Source organism: Xiphophorus hellerii, chromosome 9 (assembly GCF_003331165.1).
Source record: "Xiphophorus hellerii strain 12219 chromosome 9, Xiphophorus_hellerii-4.1, whole genome shotgun sequence".
In the NCBI taxonomy this organism is placed as follows: domain Eukaryota; kingdom Metazoa; phylum Chordata; class Actinopteri; order Cyprinodontiformes; family Poeciliidae; genus Xiphophorus; species Xiphophorus hellerii.
The window spans coordinates 5,473,229-5,498,073 of NC_045680.1; the positions used below are offsets into that span (position 1 = coordinate 5,473,229).

The following is a 24,845-nucleotide window of genomic DNA, read 5'->3' on the forward strand; positions in this document are numbered from 1 at the left end:
GTTAAAGTCTAATCATGGTGTTTTTAATTTTGGTTTTATTGCACAATTTATGGAACATGCAGCAAATATAATCTTTTCGGGGTTTAGACCCAGAGCATCGAGGGTCTAAACATTATGATGTTGTACCATGACATGATGAAATTTTTACTTCATCCTGTTGCTTAAAACTGGCATTGCGCTAAGATATTTGTCATCTATTTTACTTTATTTTTTTTAAATTTTCTAAATATTTGACCTGTCATGTTTTCTGTTATTGCGTCTCTGGGTTCTTCTTGACATAGTTGTCAGGCGCATTTTGCACTTGCAAAAAGAGGGTAAGTAATTACTTAATAGTAGGTATCTGAACTATGTTTTGATCATGTTTGTCAAATATTTATAGCCACAGCACACAGCTTGACGCATTAATCTTGGATTTAGCCAGTAGACGTACAATATAACGATGACCGAAACCTTCGTACAAAGATGTCGTAGTTGTAACATCGGTCACTGTTGTATTCAGCTGCTCACGAGATCGACCGCAGGCATTTATCCATCTTTTACATTGTTCCAGATTCTATTTGAGTTTGGAAAAGGAATAAACTCTATTCCTCCCTCTAAATGCTTTGGGTAAAGCGTATCTTAAGTACATGTTCCCCTCTGACTACATTTAGCCATTTTTTCTGATTATTTTCCACCATATCTCTGTGACTGCAGCATATTTCTAATGATAAACCTCAAGGTAAGGGGCATTTACTTTGGGACAAATATTGACCGCTGATTGGTCAGTTGCTGACAAACCTGCTGGATTGATTGAGAGGTGGCGTCATGTCAGTTGGCGTCCAGACTGAGAGCAGCACTTCCTCAAATTTATGCTAGAGTATGTAACATTTTGACCTGCTCACCCACAGAGAAGTATAGCCAAAAAGAGCTGGCATTTTCAAAAATAACAAGTAGATAATGACCACATTTTATCTGCATTTTTTTCCTGCTAAAACGAACAATAGAAACTAAGCTTGTATGGTGAGTCAGAGAGTTAGAGATGAAATAAAGGAGAGAAAATTGTGATGAGACCCTGTGATTCAGAGAACTGTGTTTCCACATTGATCTGTTCAGCCTGGAGCAGTTTGATAGATATCTTGTCTCTAATGGCTGCATGGGTGCAAAGCGTTCAGTGGTCAAAGTTGAACAAGTTTCAACTTCGACCTGAGCACAGCACCAGCTCCAACACACTGTAGGAGCTGCGCTCCACTTGCTCTTTGCTCAGCAGAGCTAGAACCATTGTTGCACAGCATTCAACTGAATGGGGATTCAGCGTGGAAGCTGCTTTTAAAGAGGTTAGTTGCATCTGACGGTGTCAGTGAGTTTTGGCAGACAGAGCTGCTGTTGGAGCAGAAAGTGACTCCTTCCAGCCGAGAGAGACGGAGGAGGTGGAATCAGCTGAGCAGAAATGGAGGCTGGTTCTATGAAAGTTAAACAGCAGAAACTTTCTGCTGGAAGTACGGAGACTGAGACGTGTGCAGATCATACTTGTGAAAAATCTGGATTTCAATGGATCTTTTTAATAGTCACCTTAATAAAATAATGGCCTAAGTCATTCATTGTTGCCTAAATTATATTTTGGCAATAAAAAAGAGAGTGTTTTTTTGTTCCTTCTTTTTTTGCCAGAATTACTTTTGGCAACAAAAACATAACTTAGGCCATTATTTACAGAGCCCGATTATGGGACACGGAGGATTTGTTTTTTCTTTTGCATTTCCTCACAAAACTTTTGCGTTTCCTCTCAATACTTTTGCGTTCTCTCGCAGTAATGTACCGATCTGTTCATGCGGTATAATAATACTGTAAGCATTTCTTACGTTGGCCATCACACTTTCTGCTATAATATGAAGTTCTTGCAAAGTTTTTCCATGCATGTCAATATCTGGTTATGAAATATCAAAAGTTTTATATCTTGTTCTTTAGGATAGAAATGCACCACAAACCTAAGATATAAACAAAAACTTTTCGTCTTAGTGTAGTTAATCATGCTTGTATCCTCCCTTTTCCCTTCTGTCTGCTACGCTACAGCTAGTTCACCACAACAAAGTGTACCATGAATGCTAAAGCTAGCTAGCAAGGCCACAGTTGACTGTGGATAACAGTAACTTTAACAATAAGTTGTTTCTCCACTATTAGAACATTTAGCAGACTGTTCACGAGGTTGATTGAAAGCACTAAACCCCTCCTTCTGGCTCTGATTGGTAATTTTTGTTATTTCAGACAGCAGTAGTAGCATTGAGAGAAGGTGGAGGAGATCAGTCTTTTCACACATTATCTGTCTCATATTATACTTTCACAAAATGGTGACAATTTTAACAAATATGTCAAAAAACATATTTTTGTAAAAGTTACAAAATATACTGCAGCTTTATTTAGTAAATTCATATCAATTTGATTATTAATGAAACAAATTTTTTATTTTGGTTGCTTGATCAATGGAAAGTATCAGGACTGGTTTCTGATAGCTCATATGAGAGAAATTGATTTAATGGCTTTATTATCTTTTAAGTGTAACTTACTGTTTCTCCACCATTAAGAATGAAATGACAAACAGAACGCTACTCATTCACCACTGATTGATTGGTTTAAGTGAAACAAAGTAACACCAAATGACAAATTAAGTCACATAAGTAATATGGTTTTAAATTCTGTATGCAAATTTATAAATTTGTGTTTATTCCCTCTTGATCATGAAAGCAGAATTTGATGCTTGACAGGCAGCCTGCAGTGTAGTTAGGAGTCTCAGTAGAGCGCGACGGGGGGCTTGACATTATCTTAACAGGAGTCTCTTTTATTTTGTAAATGCCTCTTTGTCCCTAATTGCCCTGGTGATTGAACAGATATTGGTTCATTCTCCATTTTTAAACAGAAGCTCATCAAGGAGGAACAAGAACATTTACCTCCTCAAATATTGTATTTTGAAATGGATTGAACAGGAGATAAAATATCAGAAATGTGTGATTATTCAGTGTCCACCAGTTGCTTTTAGTCAGTACTTTTATTTCACCTTTTGGACTAACTATTGCCTTTGGTGGACTGATGTTCCATTAGAGGCCACTTACCTAAAGTAAGAGCTTTCTCTTCCATTTCTTCTAAGTGCTTGACTCGTCCAAATTTGCCCTGGTTTCATTTTATTCTCAACATCGAGTTCCTATTGAGTCAACAGTACATTACTGTTTTCATCTCAGCTGGAACAATCTTGCCAGCTGAGCATTAACACAAGGTTAATGTGTTAACCTTGTGTTCAACAATTCACTGTATGAAATTTCACCTGGTTAATCACATAACACCCCTTTGCTGAGCTTTTACTTTGAAATGGTTCTTATTAGTCATAATTAACCTTTTAGATTGCTTCTAACCTAAAATAAACAAAGGAAATCGTTGGTTAAGAGCGTATAAACTTAGCACCAAAAATGAAAGAAGTTGGTATTTTGGTTAATTTTTCTTTGGTTATAACAATACTTCTTGGAAATAAAGCATATACTGTTTTGAAGTCTGATTCTTTCCATATTTGTAAATAAAATGCAATGGTGCAATAAATAAACAGTTTACATATCACAATTTTGGTCTTCACAGTTGATCAAAAAAGACAATCAAATTCAGCTCTCTAAAGTTCTAATATTGGGTGCTAAATGTTTCTAACTACAGAATAGAGAAGGGCTTTAGCACTGGAAGCCTGCTGTACTTAGAGGTTTTTCAAAATTTTTGGTATGAAAAGGTAAAAAACATCTTATTTCAACTCTCCTTTTAGTTTTCAGTTCTAACATTTTTAGAGGAAACCCCTTAAAGCATGTTGTCCACTTTTAAAATCCCCCATCTGTATATTCATTTTAGCTCCTTCTCTAACCAGAAACACATTCGAGGGCTTTACGTCCCTCCGATTGAAACTACCTGGAAGTGCATGCTAATATCACAATGATTAAATGGTATCAGACTCAGAGCACTAAGGTGCTCTTTGCACCAGTGAAACTGAACCAGAGAGCTAATGTCTTCTTGCAAAGTACATCTTTATTGCAGAGTGAGCTCTCTTTGAATAGCTGATGCTTGGTTTCACATTCATTGTCAGATTTTTAATCTGGTTTAAGTGAAGGAAAGGTTAATGCCACCATGTTAATTTTCTGTTTAAGGGTGTTGGCTGGGAATCCCGTACACCATAAATATTACAGGCCCTCATAAATATAGTAATACAACAGGAAGCAGCTTTCCCCTGGATTAAAGGCTATATGGCCACAATGCTAACGTTAAGAAAATTAAGAAACCATGTTTTTAATTGGATAAAATACATAAAAACTGCATTCTAATATAATTTCCAACTCAAATATTACCTTAAATACATTGAGTTATTATTATTTAGTTTATAATTTTGTGATGATTATTTGCTTCATTATTATAATTATTGTTTTGCTTTAAGATTTTACTCCAAACAATAAAATTTTGGGGTATAATAAACCTGCAAAATCTCTCAAAAATGTTTTGATCTATCTCCAACAACATCATAGTGAAAATTAAAAAACAATAATGTGCTTAAAAAGAAAATTATTCCCACTTTATGAACACATTATTAATTTTTAGCGCATGAACGTTTCACATTTTCTGAGACATTATTTCAAAAATACTCCAAATCTACTAGTTTATACTCCAACTAAGCAACTGCACATCCTTATCTAAAATACTGAAATAATTCCTGTTGGATCATAATTTTCTCTGAATATATTCCAGTAAAATAAACATGTATTAAGACAGTATTTTCAAACCTTTTTTCATTATTTTATTCTATGTTTGCTATTTTTTGTTTCTGATACTTGCCATGTTTTAAGAATTAGTTGGGATGATAACAAAATAAATTGAAGTGTTGCAACTCTAAAAAAAAAGTTAAGTAAAATATTTTTTGCACTTTTTTTTTAATCTTTGCAAGGACTGCTCTTAAGTTGCTTTTATATTAACAGCATTCATATTTTTACAATTTATAGCATTTTATATTTTATTTTTATTTTTTATTTTATCTACAACTACTACTCAGTGGTAGTTGTTATTGTGTCTTGTCTCTATGATGTAACTGCAAAGTAATTTCCCTGCTGGGATGAATAAAGTACTTCTATTCTATTCTATTCTATTCTAATTGTTTAGGTTAAACTCTGTCATTATCTTCTCTGATAAACATTGTTACTTAATCCCACCAAAAGAGTCCAGGATACATTTGAATCCACTCAGGAGAAATAAGTAATTGTTTATTTTATTAGGATTAATTCGTAGCAACGATTTTCCTACAGAGGCAAAGATTGGATAATAGACAGTCAAGGACAAATTAGTTTTTTATTGTTTGCTTCACTTCAGACCCTGGGAAGTGAAGTTTTTCCAGCAGATGCAGAAGCACCTTATCTAATCCCCTCTCAGGGCTTTTTGGATGAATTAAATACCAGAAGACAGTCAAATTACCCCCTTGGCTCCTCAGCATTTCTCATTCCTCCTCTCACCTGCCCTCTCGCTGTCCTTCTATCCCGAAGCACACATGCACTCTGAGCCCGTCTCTGTGAGACACAAATCCAGCATAGATACTACAGTAACTTACTTTGAGCTGCTGTGATGTAACTTGTTCTTCCTCTGCAGTGTTTTACTCTCTTTGCCATCAGAAGTGAGAAGGCAGTGACAGATTATAAAACAAAAGCAAAACAGGGGTCTGGTATATAAAGAGCCGTGTGACTTTCTGCTTCCTGAGGAGCAGTTGAAACCAGAAGTTTACATACACTTAATAAAGAGAGACATCAAGTCAGGTTGAGGCAGCAGAAGTAAGAAATACTTCCCATCAGGTGGGAGTTAGCAGTCGCTTAAACCTCATGTTTATGACCATTTTGGCAGAAAATCTGCATTAAACTCACAGTTAATGCAAGGATCTGTCTATTTTTGCATGATTTCGGAAACAAAAAAACCTGAAGGGGTTGATTGATGCAGTTTGGAATCTGGAGTCTAGAGGGCCACATAAAAAGCTATATCGGGCCAGATTTGGCCCCCTGACCTTGAATTTGACACGTGCTCTATAGAATTGTGATCAGGATTTTGTGGTGGCCACTTAAAGAGACTTTGTTGTCTTTAAGCCACATTGAAACCACTTTGTCTGTATTCTGAGTGTTATTTTAAATTTAGAAGACAAATCTGCACCCAAGATTTTACTTCCTGTCTTTAGATGTTGCTTCAGTATTTCTGCGTAATGGTCCTTCCTCATGATGGCATCTATTTCATGACGTGTACAAAGTCCTTCTGGAGCAAAACAGCTCCACAGCAAGACACTGCCATTCCCGTACTTCATAGTCAGGATGGTACAAGCATTTCCATTTTTCCTCCAAATGTAACGATGATCATTATGGCCTTAAAATACATCCACAGATGTGCCTCCAATTAATTCAAATGTGTCAGTTAACTTATCAGACGTCTCCAAAACTATCACATCATCATCTGGGGTTTACCTCAGATGATGATGTTTAAAGAGATAGTAATAACTCTCCATGTAATCTTCTGATCTTGAAGACTTTAATAAATAAATTTCTTATAGCTGATATTCTTTCTCGCGTTATTGTTGCATTTAGCAAGTAGAAATAATTTTTGAGACGTTTGGTCTAATTTATATTCAGACATTTGGTGTATGTAAACTTCTGGTTTCAACTATATATGAGAAGAAAGTCTGCAGCCGTGAGCTGGTGTGTGCTGTCAGCATGTTGGTTCAGGAAAGGTTTTGTATTTCAGACAAACAATAAAAAGATTCAGACACTTGCAGGCACCATAATTCCAACAGTTAAAAACAAACAGGATTTTGTTGTGTTCTCTGCAGGACAATGTTTCTGACCCTCCACTTCACTTTTCTCATGCCCCGAGCCCCTCCGCCATCACATAACACAGATGCAACTCCTATCCTCCAGTAAAAAGCACAACACACAGAATATGTCAGCTACCTGCAGGGCGGCTGCACTTTATCCACTGACCTCTCTGTGCATGAGTTTCTGTTTGTGTGAGAAGAGGCCATCCCTTCTATTTTCTGCACTAAATTTTGTCTCACTAAAAGCAGAGGAAAGGGACAGAATGTTCTAAAATGTCTAATACCCCGCTCTTTGCGTTTTGGTTATTACTTTTAATTTTAGCATCCCGCTGAGTCACATCCTTCTGTTCTCCTCAAATAATTGTACCCCTTAAAATTGATTACACTTTGTTGTTTTAATCACAAGGATTTTATGTAACAGAAAACACAAAGTAGGGCATACTTATTAAGTGAAAGAGAAAGATGTAAATTTTCCATAATTTCAGTTGAAGTAAAAATCTGAAAAGTATGACATCATCTAGCCTCCTGGAATCAGTACTTTATAGAACGACGTCTCACTGTAAATACACCCTGAAGGGTTTGGTAAATAATTATAAATAAAAGTATAAATAACACAGATTAGTGCCCAACTCAACTGAGGTCAACTGAACTATAACTGAATTCAAACAAACTGACCTGCATACGAAGAACAAAGGCTGCTTAAATATGGTGGAGTAACTTAAGTACAACGTTCAAGTATGTTGTACAAGTACAATGTACTTGGAGGTACAACATAACAACGAAACAAAGAATATAAAAAAAACCCATATAAAATAAATAAAGCAAAAATTACTTTTACTTAGCACTTACAATAAAATAATGATGCTCAACTTTAACAAATGAGAATTTGTTCTCAATCACCTTACCTGGTAAAATAAAGGCTAAATATAGCAAATAAAAAATTTTAATTGTCCCAGTAATTATTGCGATGAACAGTAAGATTGTTATTTTAGACCATTTTCAAATAATAAATTGATAATGGCATAATAATAAGTTTGTGGTTGTAACATTTCAAAAAGGGGACATCAAAATGTGTACGTGTCATTTTTTATTTGCTTAAATAGAAATGTGAATCACTTTAATAAGTGAGCTCTTAGTGTTGATGTTTTCTTCTATTAAATCAGCTTATTATTTTATTGAAATGAACAATAAGTGACTAATTCTTCAACACTGCTTATCTAATCTTGGGAAAGTTTAGCAAAAATACTTGAATCATAACTGCATAAGCGTCATATCAAAGTCCTTTAATTCACTGTTGTCATGTTTTCTCCTGGTTGCTTGTCGCTGATTTCACTGCAAGCAAAGTGAGAAATTTGCCCTTTAAGTTTCTGTCTGAGTATTGTGTCTGCAGCCCCAACCTGCCTTTTTTGAAATGCAAAAGCAACAAGACAATTAAAATGCCACTGCAGCGATACCAAGACAGACGAATGTGCGATTTGCCAGCTGTTCGCACACCAGCACCACCCACTGCTAACCCTCCAGGGAAGCCTACAGAAACTTCTTCGCCTGTGACCAAGGACAGAGGTCTCTGGGGGAGCCAGTTTTTAATTATCATGCTGTGTCCTCTGAATATCACACCAATACATTATCTCACTGCAACCCACAGAAATGAGCAGCAGCGAGGAGGTTTTATTGGAGCCAGGTGTGTCTGCAAAGAGATGGTGTCATTATAGCATCCATGTCCTTTAGTGCGTCAACATTATATCATTTTTATTTAACGTGCTTTCAGTATGCCTTCCAAAAGGTTTAATGCCTGATTTTTTTAGACACTTTGTATATCTCTTCTCCTTTCTCATTTCTGATAGTAGCAGGAAAACATTCTGATCACACACTAAGTTTATCCTCTCTCTATTTAAGGATTTTTTTTTCTCTGAAACAGGTTTATTTATTTATTTAGTTATGTTGCACAGTTGATCATACCAGAATGTATGATGTGATTGCAATCAGACTTCTGTATGTCTGGTTTACGCCACAAAGTGATGCGCAGAAGAATGTAGATGTAACAAAGCAGCAGAATATGTACAGAAGCAATAATGGATGCTGCCGTCTATAGATGGATTTTGAATTTATTCAGCAGCGTTGTCACAAGATCATGAGACAAAAGAAGCACAACTAATAGCAATGGCATTTTATGGAGCATTGATTTGAACTGAGGAGAAGTCTGTTTGGAAGCGTAAACAGATTTGGTGTGATCCACTTCACTGACACAGACTTCTTTTTATAATTTCATAATTTTCAGAATTATTTCACTCATTGTTTCTGTCCGGAATTAGCGCGTCTGGCTTCTTCTGGTGCAGAATTATGATGCAACTTTGAAAACTATTGGAGACGAGTTCGATTTAGTACCACATATGGATGAAATCAGATATTTGGGGGTGAAGAAAATATTGGGGTCGGGTCGTTCAAACTGCTATGAATAAATCAGATTTGCTTTGTGAACATAACAGATTTGTTGCCATCTCCATTCCCTACTTAACGTTTATGGGACTCGTTGCTACATAAAGGCCTGATTATTGTTGGTGGCACTTTCCCTGTCCAACATGTCTTTGCTGTTCTGTGTACAGTTTGTACTTTTGTACAATGTCTTTGAAAAGCTTAAAAAAATTTAATTCTTGTGTGTTTGAGAAAATGTTTCTGTAAGTCTGATGAAAGCCTTCTTAGGACAGATGTTTCAAGTTTTGTTGTGATGTTTTCATTACAGTGAAAATAAGAACATTCATTAATTTAATTAAATACAGAAAATTTGTATGAATTAGTATCTAACAGGGCATTAAAGGGGGGACAGCACTTTATTTAGTTAAAAAAAAAAAAAACACTAAAGTTCTTCTGCATGTAAAGCATTTGTTTGTAGTACCCAGTGTTTCCTCTGCATGGTGAAACTTTGTCTCTGTAGATCCTAAACTTGCTCTTAAATGAAATGCTGTCAGAGGTGGAGTTGCATCTTAGGACACATCAACAGTTTTTATTTTTAAACCCATGTGCTAAGTAGGTAACCTGTTGGCAAGATCTTAGTAATGGACTGTCTGCCCAACAAGCCCCCAGGCTACAATTAGAGAAAACCTCTTGTTCCTCTCTGTGTAGATAACTCACTGCCCTCTTTTATCTTTCTTTCTCAGCTTCTCTTCCTCTGTTGCCTTCATTTGTTTCTCTTCATTCATGGCTTTTACCTTCAATCAGTCACTTTAAAAGCCATCAAGGGATACATTTAGCAGGTACACACAATATATTAAAATGCAGACTCACAAATTGACTGTGTGATTAATTCAGGTTGATGGTTGAAAATGCTGATGTGAACAACCTGCCTTTCCTTTTCTCATTCCTTTATATTACCAATATCATCCTTGAGTATTTGCTCATTTTTGTGAGGTTGAAAAGGTAATTTTTATGTGCATGTCAGTCTGTTATAAGGGATTATTATTTTTTGTTTTTGCATTCAGGTGTGAGCAATAGTTAAGTTAATGCTTGTTTTGTTGCTGCTTCACATAAAGAATGGCTGCCATGTATGCTTTGGTGCCTGACTATGCTGGACATCTTCATGTATGTGTGCAAACATTGATAAGGTGTAATACTCTCACTGTTTTTAAAGTTAAAATTAGTTACTTGAGTAACATTTGCCAATATCCTGAGGAGTTTGGTAGACCAGTACTATAATAACAGCACCTTCTGTCCTACAAGGTTAATAAATGAGTATTCCTGTTCCAGATAACAGATCTTTAATGTATTTTAGTGCTAAGACATTTAGTGATTTTAAAGTATATTCTTATTAAAACTGAAGTGATGTGCTCTCTCTTCCTGGTTTTAGTCAGCTGGATCAGCTGGAGCTGGATCAGCTGCAGCTGTCTGATCAATTTTTTTAGGCAGACCTGTGAAGATACTGTTTTCTGTGATCAGTGTGACTAAAGATAACAGACGAGTCTTTTAATCCTGGAAATGTACTCAGATGATAGAAGACTGTCTTTGTTATTGTCTTTATGCGTTTCTGAATGGTTAGATCCATCATCACACCCAGATTTTGAACCTGACCTAGCTGTAATAACTGATCGTTCCTCTTTTGTCAGGAAAACACATATTCAAATGACTGGAAATGAAAAGTTCAATCATAAGTGTACTTTAAAGATCTTCCATTTTTAAAATATAAAATTAACTATTTAACAGATGTTGTTCTTTGCTGACCTACAATGATCCAACTGTGTGTTTAAGGTAATTACAGTGTAAATTTCAGTAGATGCTCACACTGTTTTCCACACTATGAGGCTTTTGGAGGATCACTTACAGTTAAGAATAGCCTCGTCTTTTATTCCAGCATGGCGCTTCCTCTCCTCTCTAATCAGATCTACAGATCGGCTGTCCTACTCTTACTCCCGTCTAGGAGCAAACAATTGTTAACAGCCTCCCGGATCACTCTGTCAGCCTTTTATTTATTTTATTTCTGTCAGATCAGGTTAGATATTTCAATGAAAAAGCCTCTGGTTGATGGTGACACTGATGGTGTTGATGCTCAGTAACACAGCTATCAGTTTGCTTTTTATAAAAGATGACCTGAAAGTATCATACTCTGTACCTTCTGTGATTACTCCAAGGCCTCAGCTACTCTGAACAATCATTTTAAGGGAATATTCTTTCTTGTGTTTGAAAGTAGTTCCTGTTTTGTATTTTATCATTCTGTCATTAACTTCTCCAGTACCTGTTTAAAACTTAACAGAAACAGAGTGTAGGGCATGATGTGGAAATACCAAAACAAACTGCTTCACTATTCCAACTCCCAGTTTGTTAGAAATCTGCTTAAAGGAGACTTCTTATGCAAAATTAACATTTTACATGGTTTTGTACTTCTCTGGAGCTTCTTAAAAAGAAAAAAAGCCATCTGGTTTTTGGCGTCTGGAAAATGAGCTGTTTCAAAAACCTCTGGAGTGTAACACCACAAATCAGCAGGCACTTCCATGTTGCCTAGCAACACAAGCTGAGATTCAGCATGTTTGGTCGGCTGGTTTTACCACTGTATGCAATGCAAAATGGCTGCTGGAAAAGATGAGTGGTTTGGTTGTTGACTTACCATCCATAAACCACTTTCTGCATTCTTCTTGGTTGTGCAGGAGGCTCTACTTCTGCTTTTCAAAGCTGCACCGTTGTATAATTGCGCATCTGTTTGCAGCCATTTTCACGTGCAAGTGTACATGTTGAGTTAGGGGGCGTGGCCAGCAACAGATTAATTGAATTTAAAGTGATAGGAGGCTCTGAAGTATTTCATTCTGAAAGGAACTCAAAGCAGACAAAACTGGGCAGACTAAAATCTCATTATCTAAAAATGATTTGTGCAAAAAATGGGAGGGACTGTTTTGCATCCTTGAACAGGTTACCATAGGTCTATACCTATGGTAACCTGTTCAAGGAAGCAAAGTAAGTAATTCACCTCTGAAGTAGAACTGTAAATTTTTGAATCAAATTAATCATGCTCATTTTGATTCATTCAGGTGCACCTGTGCATTTACAATATTATTTATGATCCTTTAATAATATATTTTTAGTGACCCATTTAAACCTATTTAAACCTATGTTATTAAATTATAGTGAATAATGTGACCTTAGCATATCTCAGCCTGGTCACTCATCTGCTTGTTAAGTTTATTGGTGTGGATGGACGGTAGGGGTTTGATGGCCATTAATGTAGCACTGGGAGGAACAAGTAGCTCTGTCCTCATTAACTCAGCTAATAAACTAATATATTCTACTTTTCAGTGCCGGAAAAAGTGGCCCAAAACCATGGAGCCTATTTTGGGATGTGCTAATGCTGTTAGGTTATATGATGCAAAAACTAGAATTGATTAATTCTGTTTTGTTATTTACCGTGGTGGAGCTAAGCTGTGGCAGTGTAATGCAGTGATGCAACTAATGAGGCAGCGGTTTCCTTAGGACACCTTGGGGCTGAAGCACACCAGCACCTCAGACAGCAGCGCGCCGAAAGCAGACTCCTCACTTCAGCAGCCGCTCGCTTGTTCCTGATGTACTGCAGCAGGACAATTAGTGACTCTTCTCTTTTCTGTCATCAGATCCCCCTGACTGAACATTAAAACTGTTTTTGTTTTGCAATGAATGACAAAAAGAACAAAGCATAAGCTGGAGAAAAAAGACCTGAATGTTAAGACAGAAATATATTGCCGTGTGGCGTTTACTCCATGAATAAGTCATGGATATTGACAGAATGTGGTCAACTGGTCTGTTGTCTCTGGTATGATCTGTGGTTTACCTCAGGGGTGTCCAAACTTTTTGTCACTTGGGCCAAAATTATCAAGTCACAAGTTACTCGTGGGCCAAAAAAAAACATATGTTATAAAACAAGAATCATGGAAAATTTTATTGAGTATTTTTTTTTCAAAACTAAACTAACCATGAAATATGTACAGAGTTTCTATGAAAGGATGTGTAAATCTTTGGAAATCCAAAGTGCAAAAAGAGTTTTGTGCTTCTGCTTAATTAAAAGAAAGTCATGAAGTTTGCAAATTATTTCGGCTTGATCGAAAAAAAAAAATTTAAAGACTTTTGCCCATTCTCAGCAATAAAAGCAGGATTTAGGTCACTCTTTCTTTGAAACTCCATGCTGTATTGAGCCAAGTTTAGTAAATTATTTAAATTAGTTAGATTTGGAATTCACCAAAGTCTGCACTTAACTAAAAGTGGTAGATATGTTCCTATTTACTATGAAATTAAACAGAAACTAAATGTTTATGAAAACCTTAGGACACCTTGGGTTTTGTTGTATTTTGTCAGTAATAACACCTGTGCAAACCGTCTGTCTCTTAATGTGTGTAGCTGTGTGAGACAAACCCCAAAATATTTTCAGCTGTAATTGCAGCAAAATGTGGTTCTTCATAACTATAACTTATGGAGAAGATTGTAAGTTCATGCCACACAAATTTGTATCTGTAGAATATATTAACAACTTATCACATCAAATAACGTTTAATTACATGGAGGTTTGTGCTAATAGGGTGACAAAATGTGGAAAAGTTATAGAAATTGTAATATTTTTGCAAGGTATCCTGACTAAGTGAGTTGCAATACAATAAATATTCAAATAGAGCACAATGAAAGAGGAAAGGTGCATTTATTTCTAATATAATGCAAAAATAACTTTGAAGGATGTGAGAGTAACAGCTGTAGTTTTCCCCAAGTTAATTCTGTAGCTTACATTTGCTATTCCCCATTCCTAATCCTCAGTCTGCATCTCATCAAGGTTTCATTTAGTGCATAACATATGTGGGACATCTCTCTGAAAGAAGAACCTTGTTAGTTTGTAATAAAAGGGAACTTGGAAAGCATTGTGTACTTGCTGTCTGTCTGGAAAATAAGAGGCAATGCTGCAAACGTTTAGGACACATGGATGCTGAAAGAGGACAGATACGAGCTGAAAAGAAAAAAAATACATGAAGCAGCTGAAGCAAAGGCACTGTGGGACATGAAGTAGAAAATAGAGGAGAGTGGAAGTGGAAAAAGCAGCCGATAAGCAAGAAAAAGTAACAAAAGGCCGGGGACTGAACACTACAAAAGACCATGCTGACAGAAATTGCAGAGAGGAGGAAGGGATGAAAGAGGAAAAGGAAAGGGATTAGCGAGCTAGAGGACGTCCTCTCCTATTTATTTTTTTGGTATTTTTTGAGTAATGAGGCTGTTAATTAGCAGAGGCATGCATGCTTTATTAAATCAAAGTGTTTACAACTTTAACTGTCAAACAAATTCTGGATGGTATTGCAAATGTTGCCATGGTAAAACGGCCGTAATAAATGATGGGATAGTTAAGCCAAGGTAAGAAAGTAAAAATGAGCTGTATGTTATTTAAGCTAACAAAGTTGCATCATTATCGTTATTTATGCATCACAGCATAGAATCACTCTCAAAGGTATTCACACCCCTGTCAAAATGGTGTATTTTAAAAAGCTCTGGAGAATTCCCATGTTTTGGAAAGAAAATATTTAAATCTGCAACAAATTGTTTCTGAAGGCTGCACATGATGCCAACATAAGGCAGCAACTTGATCTTTATTTCAAAGGTGAAATACCTCTAAATATTTTTCCCTTTATGGTTTGAATATTTTTATAAAATTTACAGTTGTTAATAAATTTCCACTAAAATTTTTTCTTGTCATAAATTTAGCCCTGTTATAGAAAAATGAGCAAAGTTGAAATTTAGATCCTCCAAATCTAGAAAATTTATTTTACCATCTGATTGTGACATTGACTAAAAAAACCTGTCATAGTTGTACTTTATTCTTTTTTTTGGCTGTAATGTAATGTTCTTCTATTTCCAACACATAATATACAGAACAAAGCGCCACCTCTTCACTACAAATCTCATTAAAGCAGAACACACAGCTGTGCCAGCAGCTTTAAATCCTTTAGTTGGAGTATGGCAGATACATGGAAAGACTCTGAATCTTAAACATAAAAAATTAAATTAAAGAAATTATGTCAATCAAAAACAGTGGTATTGGCAGTTGGATAGATGATGTGTGCTCAATTGTGTTACCAGTGATTTTATATGCTTATGAAGCAATGAACTCATGCAGTGGGGTAACTTTTCTCAGATTTTGACTTTATATTTGTCAAAATTTATATCAGTTATGGTGAAAAAGATGTATTTTTAAATTAAACCATATATTTTGGAGACTTTTTTTAAACTGAGTAAAGATCGAACAGATATTGAGTCTTTTAAGGCTCAGCCAGCTTTTTCTTACTCTTACAAGGTCATACAATTGCAATCCTCAGAACCATTTAGGATGCTTCTCTATAACAAGACAGATAAATTAATCTCTATAAAAAAAAAACATTTCTGTCTGACATCAATTTACCTGTTTAAGGTAGTTAAATAATTTCTATGTCCTAATTGCCAAACTAATGAGAGCAATCTTTTTAGTTTTTACAGATTTTAGTTTTAAAATTTCTTCAAAGTCAGATGTTTACATACATTTTTCAGTATTTGATAAAACATTTTGTACCAGACTGGTGAAGGTCTTGGTACCTTGGCTGATTTCTTTGTACATTCATGATGTCACACAATTAATGGTGTGTTTGAGCTGTTGCTATAAGATGCAAATATTGTGAATTAACTTAAATCAGAAGTTTACAAAATCTTGACGTTATCATCTGGATGCTGCTAAGTCCCTCTAATGTATAGTGACATAGTAAAGGTGTATTCAAACTTCTAAATTTGAATAGAGTAAAAAAAAAAAAAAACGGAAAAATGGAATTAAAAGATAGATGTTTTGTAGAGATTGTACAACATTTTGCATAAATGTGCATGCGAGAGGAATAGCAGCAGAGTACCAGAAGATGAGGTCAAACATTGCAACATATAATACTGTAATAATTCAGTTTATATTTCATCGTATTGTGAAGAAAACTGGACTGAAAGTGATCTGGATGTAGCAAATGTTTTTTCGTATAGCCAATTCTTGCCAAATCAAAATTTTAAAAAGGAGAAATTTAAGCTCTGTTGGTTTTGTCTAAAGTATATTTACCCTCTGTGTTGCAGGACTCGGCACAGGAGAGCGTCATCACCCGTGACATCCATCGCACTTTTCCAGCACACGACTACTTCAAAGAATCTGATGGAGATGGACAAGATTCACTCTACAAGATCTGCAAGGTGAGCCCAGTTCCTAACAGAGAGGCTGTGAAAAAACATGCAATTACAGTGAACCCTCGCTATAACGCCTTTCACGGCCTCGCTGCTTCGCGGAGTTTTTTGTGCAGTTTTTTTCTCACAGTACATTGTGTTCTTCGTCCTGATTGGCTAAACAGTCTCCGCGCTTCTTTTCTACCTGTGTGCCAATAACGTTACAGTATTTGAATATACGTAATACAGCTTGGCAAATTTTGGCAAATATTTTTGCCCGGAAGAAAAAAGAGCGACAACAACTACCGACTTGTTGGCTTCTATATATTGTTTATCAGAAAAGTAAATTTTTGACTATATTATTTGTTTAGCTCACCTTTCCTTAAGGCAATATTTTTGATAATGATAAGTTTCTATGTTTGTAGGAGTTACTAATTATCAAATGTCATAAATTTGCCTGTCAGTATAATGCAAAACATTTTTTTACCCTCGCGTCCTCCAAGTCTCATCAAGCTTATGGATGAGAAAGTGATTATTTTTAGTTTATAGTTTATAATTTACATTGTTTTTGTCTTTACTGATACATTTGTGTCAGTCTGTCATTGTGCTGATTTTGCCAAAATTAGCAACAAATAATATTAATAATTATTTTTTATTTATATTATTTATTAATAATATGAATTTTAACAAAAAATATTAATCAGGTTAATAAATATATAGTTTGATAAAGAATGTAATGTGCCAAATATTGCATCCAAAAAATGAGAACTTATCATTTTCAACAGTATGAATTTCATATTATCTTTTGTTAATTAGTTTCCTTTTTTATTCATTTATTTATTCTTCATTCCATATTCTGTTTTTACTTGCCGAATTTTTTATTATTTTTATTGCCGCTTTTCTGCATACATTGAGTTTTCTCCCTTGTCCGATTATTTTGAGAATTTTTTCTCATGTTTCGTTTTTCTTTCTAACTCTTTGTAAGATGCACAGTGACAAAGGACCAAGACTGATGAGCGGATATTCAGAGGCATCTTCTCTCCTATTGGAGGGCTAATCCTGTCAAAATTAGCAACTTTGGATCTTGAAGTTGACCAATAGAAGACAAGCAGACTCTGAATCCCCACCCACCATATTTAGAATTTAAAGGATAGCCTAATGGTTGCTTCTGACATGCTAACATGCTAAGAGTCATCAGCTAGGTAAAGTGATTGCTGCCCTCCTCCAAATTTTAAAAATTACTTCACAGTTTTGTAAATCTGCTTCCATTTTGATGTAATTCTGCAAAATTAAATAAAGAAAGACGCTTCTATAACTAGAAGGCCACCTGCGTTTTCTCATGCTGAGGCAATTTTCTATGAAGATACGCTTTTTTTTTTCAGACAGAATCAAGGTCAGCACCATAGAAATGTGTCAAAGTGAGTTCTGCTCCCTGCCTGTGGCTTTAACCACAGTGCTGCTTTTATAAACTGTTCTGCACATCTTGGATATATTTCCAGCTCTTCTGTCACAAACTTCATTATCTCCCCGCTGCTCCAGTCAGTCAAGTTGCTGCACTAAATATCTACCATTTTTGTCACATTTAGAAATAAGAGCCGCAGAATGGTTCATATCATGCTCTCACTGACGTAAATATATAAACCAAACATCCAAATTAATATCTTTACAGTGAGATGATTATGTGTAGAGAAAGAAGAAAAAAACCTGCTTAAATTTTTAAGAACCCAATAAACTAGGAGTTTAGTATCCTGCCTAAAATGAAACGGTCACAGTTGTTTTTCTCTCATTTACTATAAAGTAATTGAGAACAGTTACAACAGCATTAGCATTCACCATGTTAAATGACATGATAAATGAATAATATTTTCTGTATTATTCTGCAATATAAAATAAGATTTGTTGTGAAATTTGCAATAGTTTACAAACTTAAAATGTTTCTGTTATATCTGTATTCAGTTGAGCGTTTAGTCATCAGCAAGTAGAAACTTTTTAATCCTTAAGTAATTTGAATATTATTATATCACGAGTTGTAAATCTAGTTCAGTATAGAAGTTTTTAATTAATACCAAATAAGATTGTCACAATAACAAATTTTGCTGGATAATAAATTGTCCCAGAAATTATTTCAATGATGTTGTTGCTTTGAGGCGATTTTCAACTTATATGTTGATAATGGGATAATGATGTAAGTTCATCCTCTCAGAGGCGAATAAACTTGAATTTTGCACATAACACTCCACATTGAAACTGGAAAACAATTTAAATATCGAAATAGAAAGAATAAATAAAACGGTAATAAAATCCAAGCACAACCAAAACCATAAATAATATGGATTATCAAGTCTTTCTAAACAAAATTTACCTTCAAAAAACATTCATCATTAATTTGTTGTGTGAAATTACGTTAACTGTTAACTGTCATCTATTATTTAAATGTGATTAGCTTTCAATTGATATGGTCTTCATATTCATTTAGACAAAAAGCTGAAATGCCAAAGAAAGGAGCTTGTTAACCATGAACTGTTGTTTTAAAATAGCGAGTTTTGGTCTAACGTGGTGTACTGTAACTTTCGCTGTTTGTGCTTTCGTTGCACAGTAGAAACAGAGCATGTTTGGTCAGTGCTGTAGGAGAACCTGTCAGGAAGGTTTAACATCCACTCTGGTCCCAACTAGGTCAGAGTCGTGCCAGCCTTCATTTGTATGCAAATCCATGTAGATTTTCAGCTGTTAAGGTTGGTTGGATCTTCAGGCTTTACAGGCATGGAGGATCCAGAACAAAGTTCATTGTCATCTTTATAACTTCTTCCGTTTCCTGCCTGAAGTGCTTCGTTTCCAACCTTTATTCTCTGGGGAAGGTCACCTGCGGACTTGGTGCGTCTCTAAAATCCTTTTTTTCAGAAACACTCCTACTTGAGACAAGATTTTCTCCATCAGCAATAAGCTGGAAAATAAAACCTTTACCTCTTTTCTATTTTTATTGAAAAACAAAATCTTTCTATCATATTTTGAACTTTTCTAGACATTGTTAGTGTTACTACAGACAGCAGAATATACAGCTCTGGAAAAAATTAAGAGACCATTACAAAATTATCAGTTTCTCTGATTTTATTTTTATAGGTATATGTTTGAGTAAAATTAACGTTGTTCTTTTATTCTATGAACTACTGACAACATGCCTCTTATATTCCAAGCAAACATTTTTTATTTATTTGCAGAAAATGAGAAATGGTCAAAATAACAAAACCGATGCAGAGCTTTCAGACCTCAAATAATGCAAAGAAAAGTTTATATTCATTTAGAAACAACAATATTAATGTTTTAACTCAGGAAGAATTCATAAATCAATATTTGGTGGAATAGCCAAGGAGTTTTCACTGGGGTTCAGTGCAGAGGGCTAAATTTTTCCAGAGATGTATATGTCTTAGTAGAATTACCCCAAGTTATTATGACTAGATTCTCGTAATTAAACAAAAATTTTCGTAGCTTGGTCCTAATACTCTGTAGAGAAGGGATGATTGAATTAAAAAACACTTTTTGAAAATAGTTTCTGTCATTTGTATTTATTTTTTTTTAGAAATGGCAGCGAGCAACAAAAAAATTAATCAATTAAGATTGGAAATCGGATCTGGTATGAAAAAATCTGAGATTATATTTTTAAGCAATATCGCCCAGCCTTATTACATATCCATCCCACACTTTTTATTTCTATAAATGGTGAAAACTACACATTATTCTCCTTCCACTTCACAATTATACAATGTATTGTTCTATCATACAAACCAACTATAAAACATGTTGAAGTTTCAAATACTGTTCTCCTTTTACTTTGTATCCCAGTACTTGAGAACTTTAAAAATGATATTGCTGAAGTTATAACAAATAAAGCCCCACAGATCCTTACAGAACTTTACATAAGGATTAATAAGACATTTGAACCAGCAAACATTTCTACAGTTGCTTGCTTTACGTCTAAGAATAGAAAAATCTGTCTTTTCCACAGTTGAGAAACTAGGCGTTTTTTTTGCAATAATCCACCCCTCTGAGTCCATTATCTGCCCGGGCCAACAAATTTAGATTTCACCCACCAGGACCTCCCCCATCCATCTGTCAGCGTGCTCTTCTCCCAGCCGAGTTGGGGACGTGTGAACGCCACACTCCATCAAGTGTGTCAGCTTTTAGATTACACCGCAGACAGCGCCACAAGACTTCTCCATTACCTCCATATCAAAATACCAAAATTAGCTGAGCACAGCAGCAGTGGGACTGTTCCTGTCTGCACTTTTCTTTCTGCCCATCGTTTAACTCACAGTCACTTTCCAGGGAAAAGAGTGAGCATCACCTCAGCAGCTAATGTTCTGGGTGTGTCGATTCAATTTCATTTAACCTTTTCACATTTTGTTGTTGTACTACAACAAGGTTGAATGGATTTTATGTGACAAACCAACACAAGGTAGTGCATAGTTGGAAATTGGAAGTAAAACGGTATTAAATAGAGTCCAGTCAGTTTTTTGTTATTAATCTAATTGCAGGTGCTCTGTGAAGGCCTCAAATGATTATTAAAGATCATAAATGAAGCTATAGCTTCTTAAAAACCAACAAGGTAGGTCAAGAATATCATCTTGGAGAAGTTTAAAGCAGAGTTGAGTGTCAATATTTAAATGGAAACAGATCGGCACAGCTGCAAATCTACCAAGACATCACTGTTTACCTAAACTAACACAAAACATAATGAGAGCATTAATCAAAATTGCAGCATAAGATGCTTCTGCAAGGGATTCACACAAGGAATCAGAATATATGTGTACATGCCACACTTTTCTGATCATTTATATAAAAACATTGCAAACTGTTTTTTTATTTCACTTGACAGTTATTCCTTCTTTTTGCTAGTTTACTGTAAAATGCCACTAAAAACACGGAAGTTTTAACCATCTGAAAATGTTCCCAGGAGTCATTTAGCTGTTGCAGTGAAGCACAGATTCATCTAACAAAAACACATGTAACAGATTTGCCTGAATTTTATATCATGTTCCCTCTTTTCTGAGACTTTTTAGTCTGTGGCTCATTTATAAGCACTCCCCTTTACAGCAGTTTACTGCATTGATTTATTGGAGAAACAGGCACAAACCCAAGGTTGCACACTGTAGTTGTACCCTGTGTCACTTGGTGAAATGCAAGGACAGTCTATATGATGCCTTTACAGTGGTTGAGTAAAGGCAGTGTAGGCTAAAATCCAATCCTGTTTTCAGAGTTTATACGCTCTAAAGTGCTTCAGTCATCTTTTAAAAAAATCTGTTTAATTAGCTGCAGAACGTTGCAACCATGTTAGCAGACTGGAGGCTCAGCTTTACGTACAGAAAATCGAAGGCTTGTAGAAAGTGACATTGAACAAGGTTGACACGAACACAGAAGAAAAAAACGAGACTGAGAGGTGTTCCTCCGAGGAAACTCCTCTGGTAAAACTGAAGTGTTATGGAGAAGCTGTCTCTCAGGAGATGTACTCTGTTCTGATGTTCTGACTGATGTTCTGACTACAACAGTTATATTACAGCGATACACTGGAGGAGTAGCGAGGCACAAAGCTTTTAAGATCGATTAGTCTAGATGTGAATGGCTGCTGATCCTCGGATTTTTCTTAAGAAGGCTGGTAAATGTCTTGAGCACATAAATCATTCTACAAAAGGAGAAACACACAGAATACAAAGACATCTATTTTTCATTTTAGCTTCACTAATGAATTGTAACTAATTCATAACAGTTTAAATAGATTATTTATGGTTCTATATTTATGTTTCTGTGCAAATTTGGACATTTTTGGATAAATTAGTTTAGTCCCACATTATTTTGCCTAAAACCATCTCAGCGCTTCCCTCCTTTCTTCCTAAGCAATTGAATTTTTCGATTTAAAAAAAAAAACAGTACAGCTTTTCATCATTTAGTTTTGCTTTCGGGTATAAAAGAAAGAACTAAAGAATTCAGCCGGCTAACATCTGCAACTTGTCTCTCATTCTAAAAAGCTTGCACTCCAGTAACTTTGGGTTATCCATCGGGTGTAACTAACCTTAAAAATGCCATTGACTTAAAGTTTGTTGGTGATAAACATGAACTCACATTAACTTTTTTTATTCTTTTGCAGGCTTATTCTGTCTATGATGAGGAAATTGGTTACTGTCAGGGTCAGTCTTTTCTGGCTGCCGTTCTTCTTCTACATGTGAGTAAATTTGACTCATTAAATCTCCATTCATTAGCTTAATGATTTATTTATATATATATATTTTTTTTTTTTTTTGCGGTATCTCATGTCCATGTTAGAAAACTGACAGAAATGTTAAAAATTGTGACTAGAAAGGAGACATTTCTTGTAACAACCCAGTTCTTTGTAAATCTGAACACATGCATTTCTGTCACTTAAATACCTTTTATGTTCATTTGTAGTTTGTAAGCATCTTTATGTTGTTATTTTATTTATTCTTTCTTTCGGATGTTTCTTTGAACTACTTATATTGCGACTAATTTAATAAGAATACTATTTGTCACTTTATTTCAACAAAGAAAATTTATTGACACTCAAAAAAGAGACAAAGACAAAACTATGAATAAAATCAAGTTCATAAATGAATGTCATTAGTGTCGGGTAAACATTTATAACTACATTTAAAAATGGTAGAAATCAAAGACACTGACAGTATATGTAGTGTTATATTTCACAAGGGGTGACTATTATTTCCTATTTCTATTGCACAAATTTTAACTAGAGGAAATTTTGTGAGAGAAAGTCTGTAAAGACAAATGGAGGAGAGATAGAAGAGGTGACACATGATGGAGGAAGTCCCAAAAGGAGGAGAGACTGAAGGAAGTTTGATCAAAGTCCAAATACCAAGGGCAGAGGAGGTTAAAGAGCGGAGAGATGGAGGGGAGATGTCAGGATGGATGAGGAAGGAGAGTCATGAAGAAGGGATCTGAGATTAAATGAAGAGACAGAAGGAATTGGTGTGGAGGAGGAAGAGGAAGTTATGGAGGAAGAGGCAGTAAAGGAAGAAAGGAGAAGAAGGGATAATAGGGACGCCACTGTAAAAGAAGGAGGCTGACTGGTTGTGTATAGACAAGGTGTCTGGAATATTTATTGGGGTTCAACTTTACCTGCAGAAGTGCTTTAAGCTCCAAACACACACTGTCTCTCTGATTAAATATCTCCTCCCTCTCTGTGTGTGTTTGTGTGGAGCCATTAATATCCACAAAGACCCAGTGTTACATTTTCTCTCATAAGCTTTATACTTATGTACCCAAACAAACACAGAAATATGAAGAGAAGTTATTTATAATAAAATCGCTTAAGGCAAAAATTTACATTTTGCACATTTTTGTACTTCTATTTGGGTTTAGACTGCTTCTAAAAAGCGTCCAGGCGATAAGCAAATGTTTTTTGGTTTCTTGAAAATGAACCTCTGGAATGTAACGTCACAAATCACCTAGCAACCCCAGCAAAGCCCAGCCCGTTACCTAGCTACCCCAGCTGAACTCCAGCATGTTTTAGCCAGCTGGCTTTACCACTGCATTCGCTGTACAATGCCTGCTGGAAGAGACAAGTGTTTTGTTGTCGACTTACTATCCAGAAACAACTTGCTGCATTCTTGTTGATTGTGCAGGAGGCTCTATGTTTGCTCTTCAAAGATTTAAGTTTGTATAATTGCGCATCTGTTTGCAGCCATTTTGCCAGTGTGGCCAGCAGCAGCTTAGTTCAGTTTAAAGTGACAAGAGGCTCTAAAGCAGCTTGTTCTCAAAGGACTTCAAAATAGGCAAAGCTGAGCAGACTAAAATATAATTTTCTAAAAATGATTTTGTGTAAAAAAATATATATATTTATATTAATGAATATGTTTTGTATAGACCATAGACCTACCCTAAACAGGGAAGCATAATAGGTCATCTTTAAAGTTATGTCACCTATAGCATCATATGAACATTTTGTCGTTCAAGGTATCTGTTAGTGTAATTAATGATGTTATCTATGGATTTTCAGATGCCTGAGGAGCAGGCCTTCTGTGTCTTGGTGAAAATAATGTACGAATATGGACTCAGAGCTCTGTACAAGAACAACTTTGAAGATCTTCACTGCAAGTTCTATCAGCTGGAGAAACTAATGCAGGTTGGTGAAACCGTCCCATATGTTTTAAAAGACAAGTCACAGTGAAATGAAATACAACATAATGTTTGGAAACACAATCCTAACTAGAAGTATTTGTAGAGTTTTATAAATGTATGTTTTAGGGTTGGACATGTTGGTCTTACATGTTGTTGCAGAGTTTAATTTAAACTTTTTTTTTAAGTGTTACCGGGTGTTGCATCAGTTGCATTTTCTCACATATCTGTT

The 24,845-nt window shown here is 35.4% G+C and overlaps 1 protein-coding gene across 1 annotated transcript in view; it reads left to right on the plus strand.

Moving 5' to 3' along the window:
- rabgap1l (RAB GTPase activating protein 1-like) overlaps nt 1–24,845 on the plus strand; it is a 115,836-nt gene that overhangs the window by 57,900 nt on the left and 33,091 nt on the right. The window contains exons 14-16 of the mRNA XM_032571052.1: nt 16,391–16,504; nt 22,611–22,685; nt 24,495–24,620. Of these exons, the coding sequence (XP_032426943.1) occupies nt 16,391–16,504; nt 22,611–22,685; nt 24,495–24,620 (315 nt within the window). The remainder of the gene's footprint in view (nt 1–16,390; nt 16,505–22,610; nt 22,686–24,494; nt 24,621–24,845) is intronic.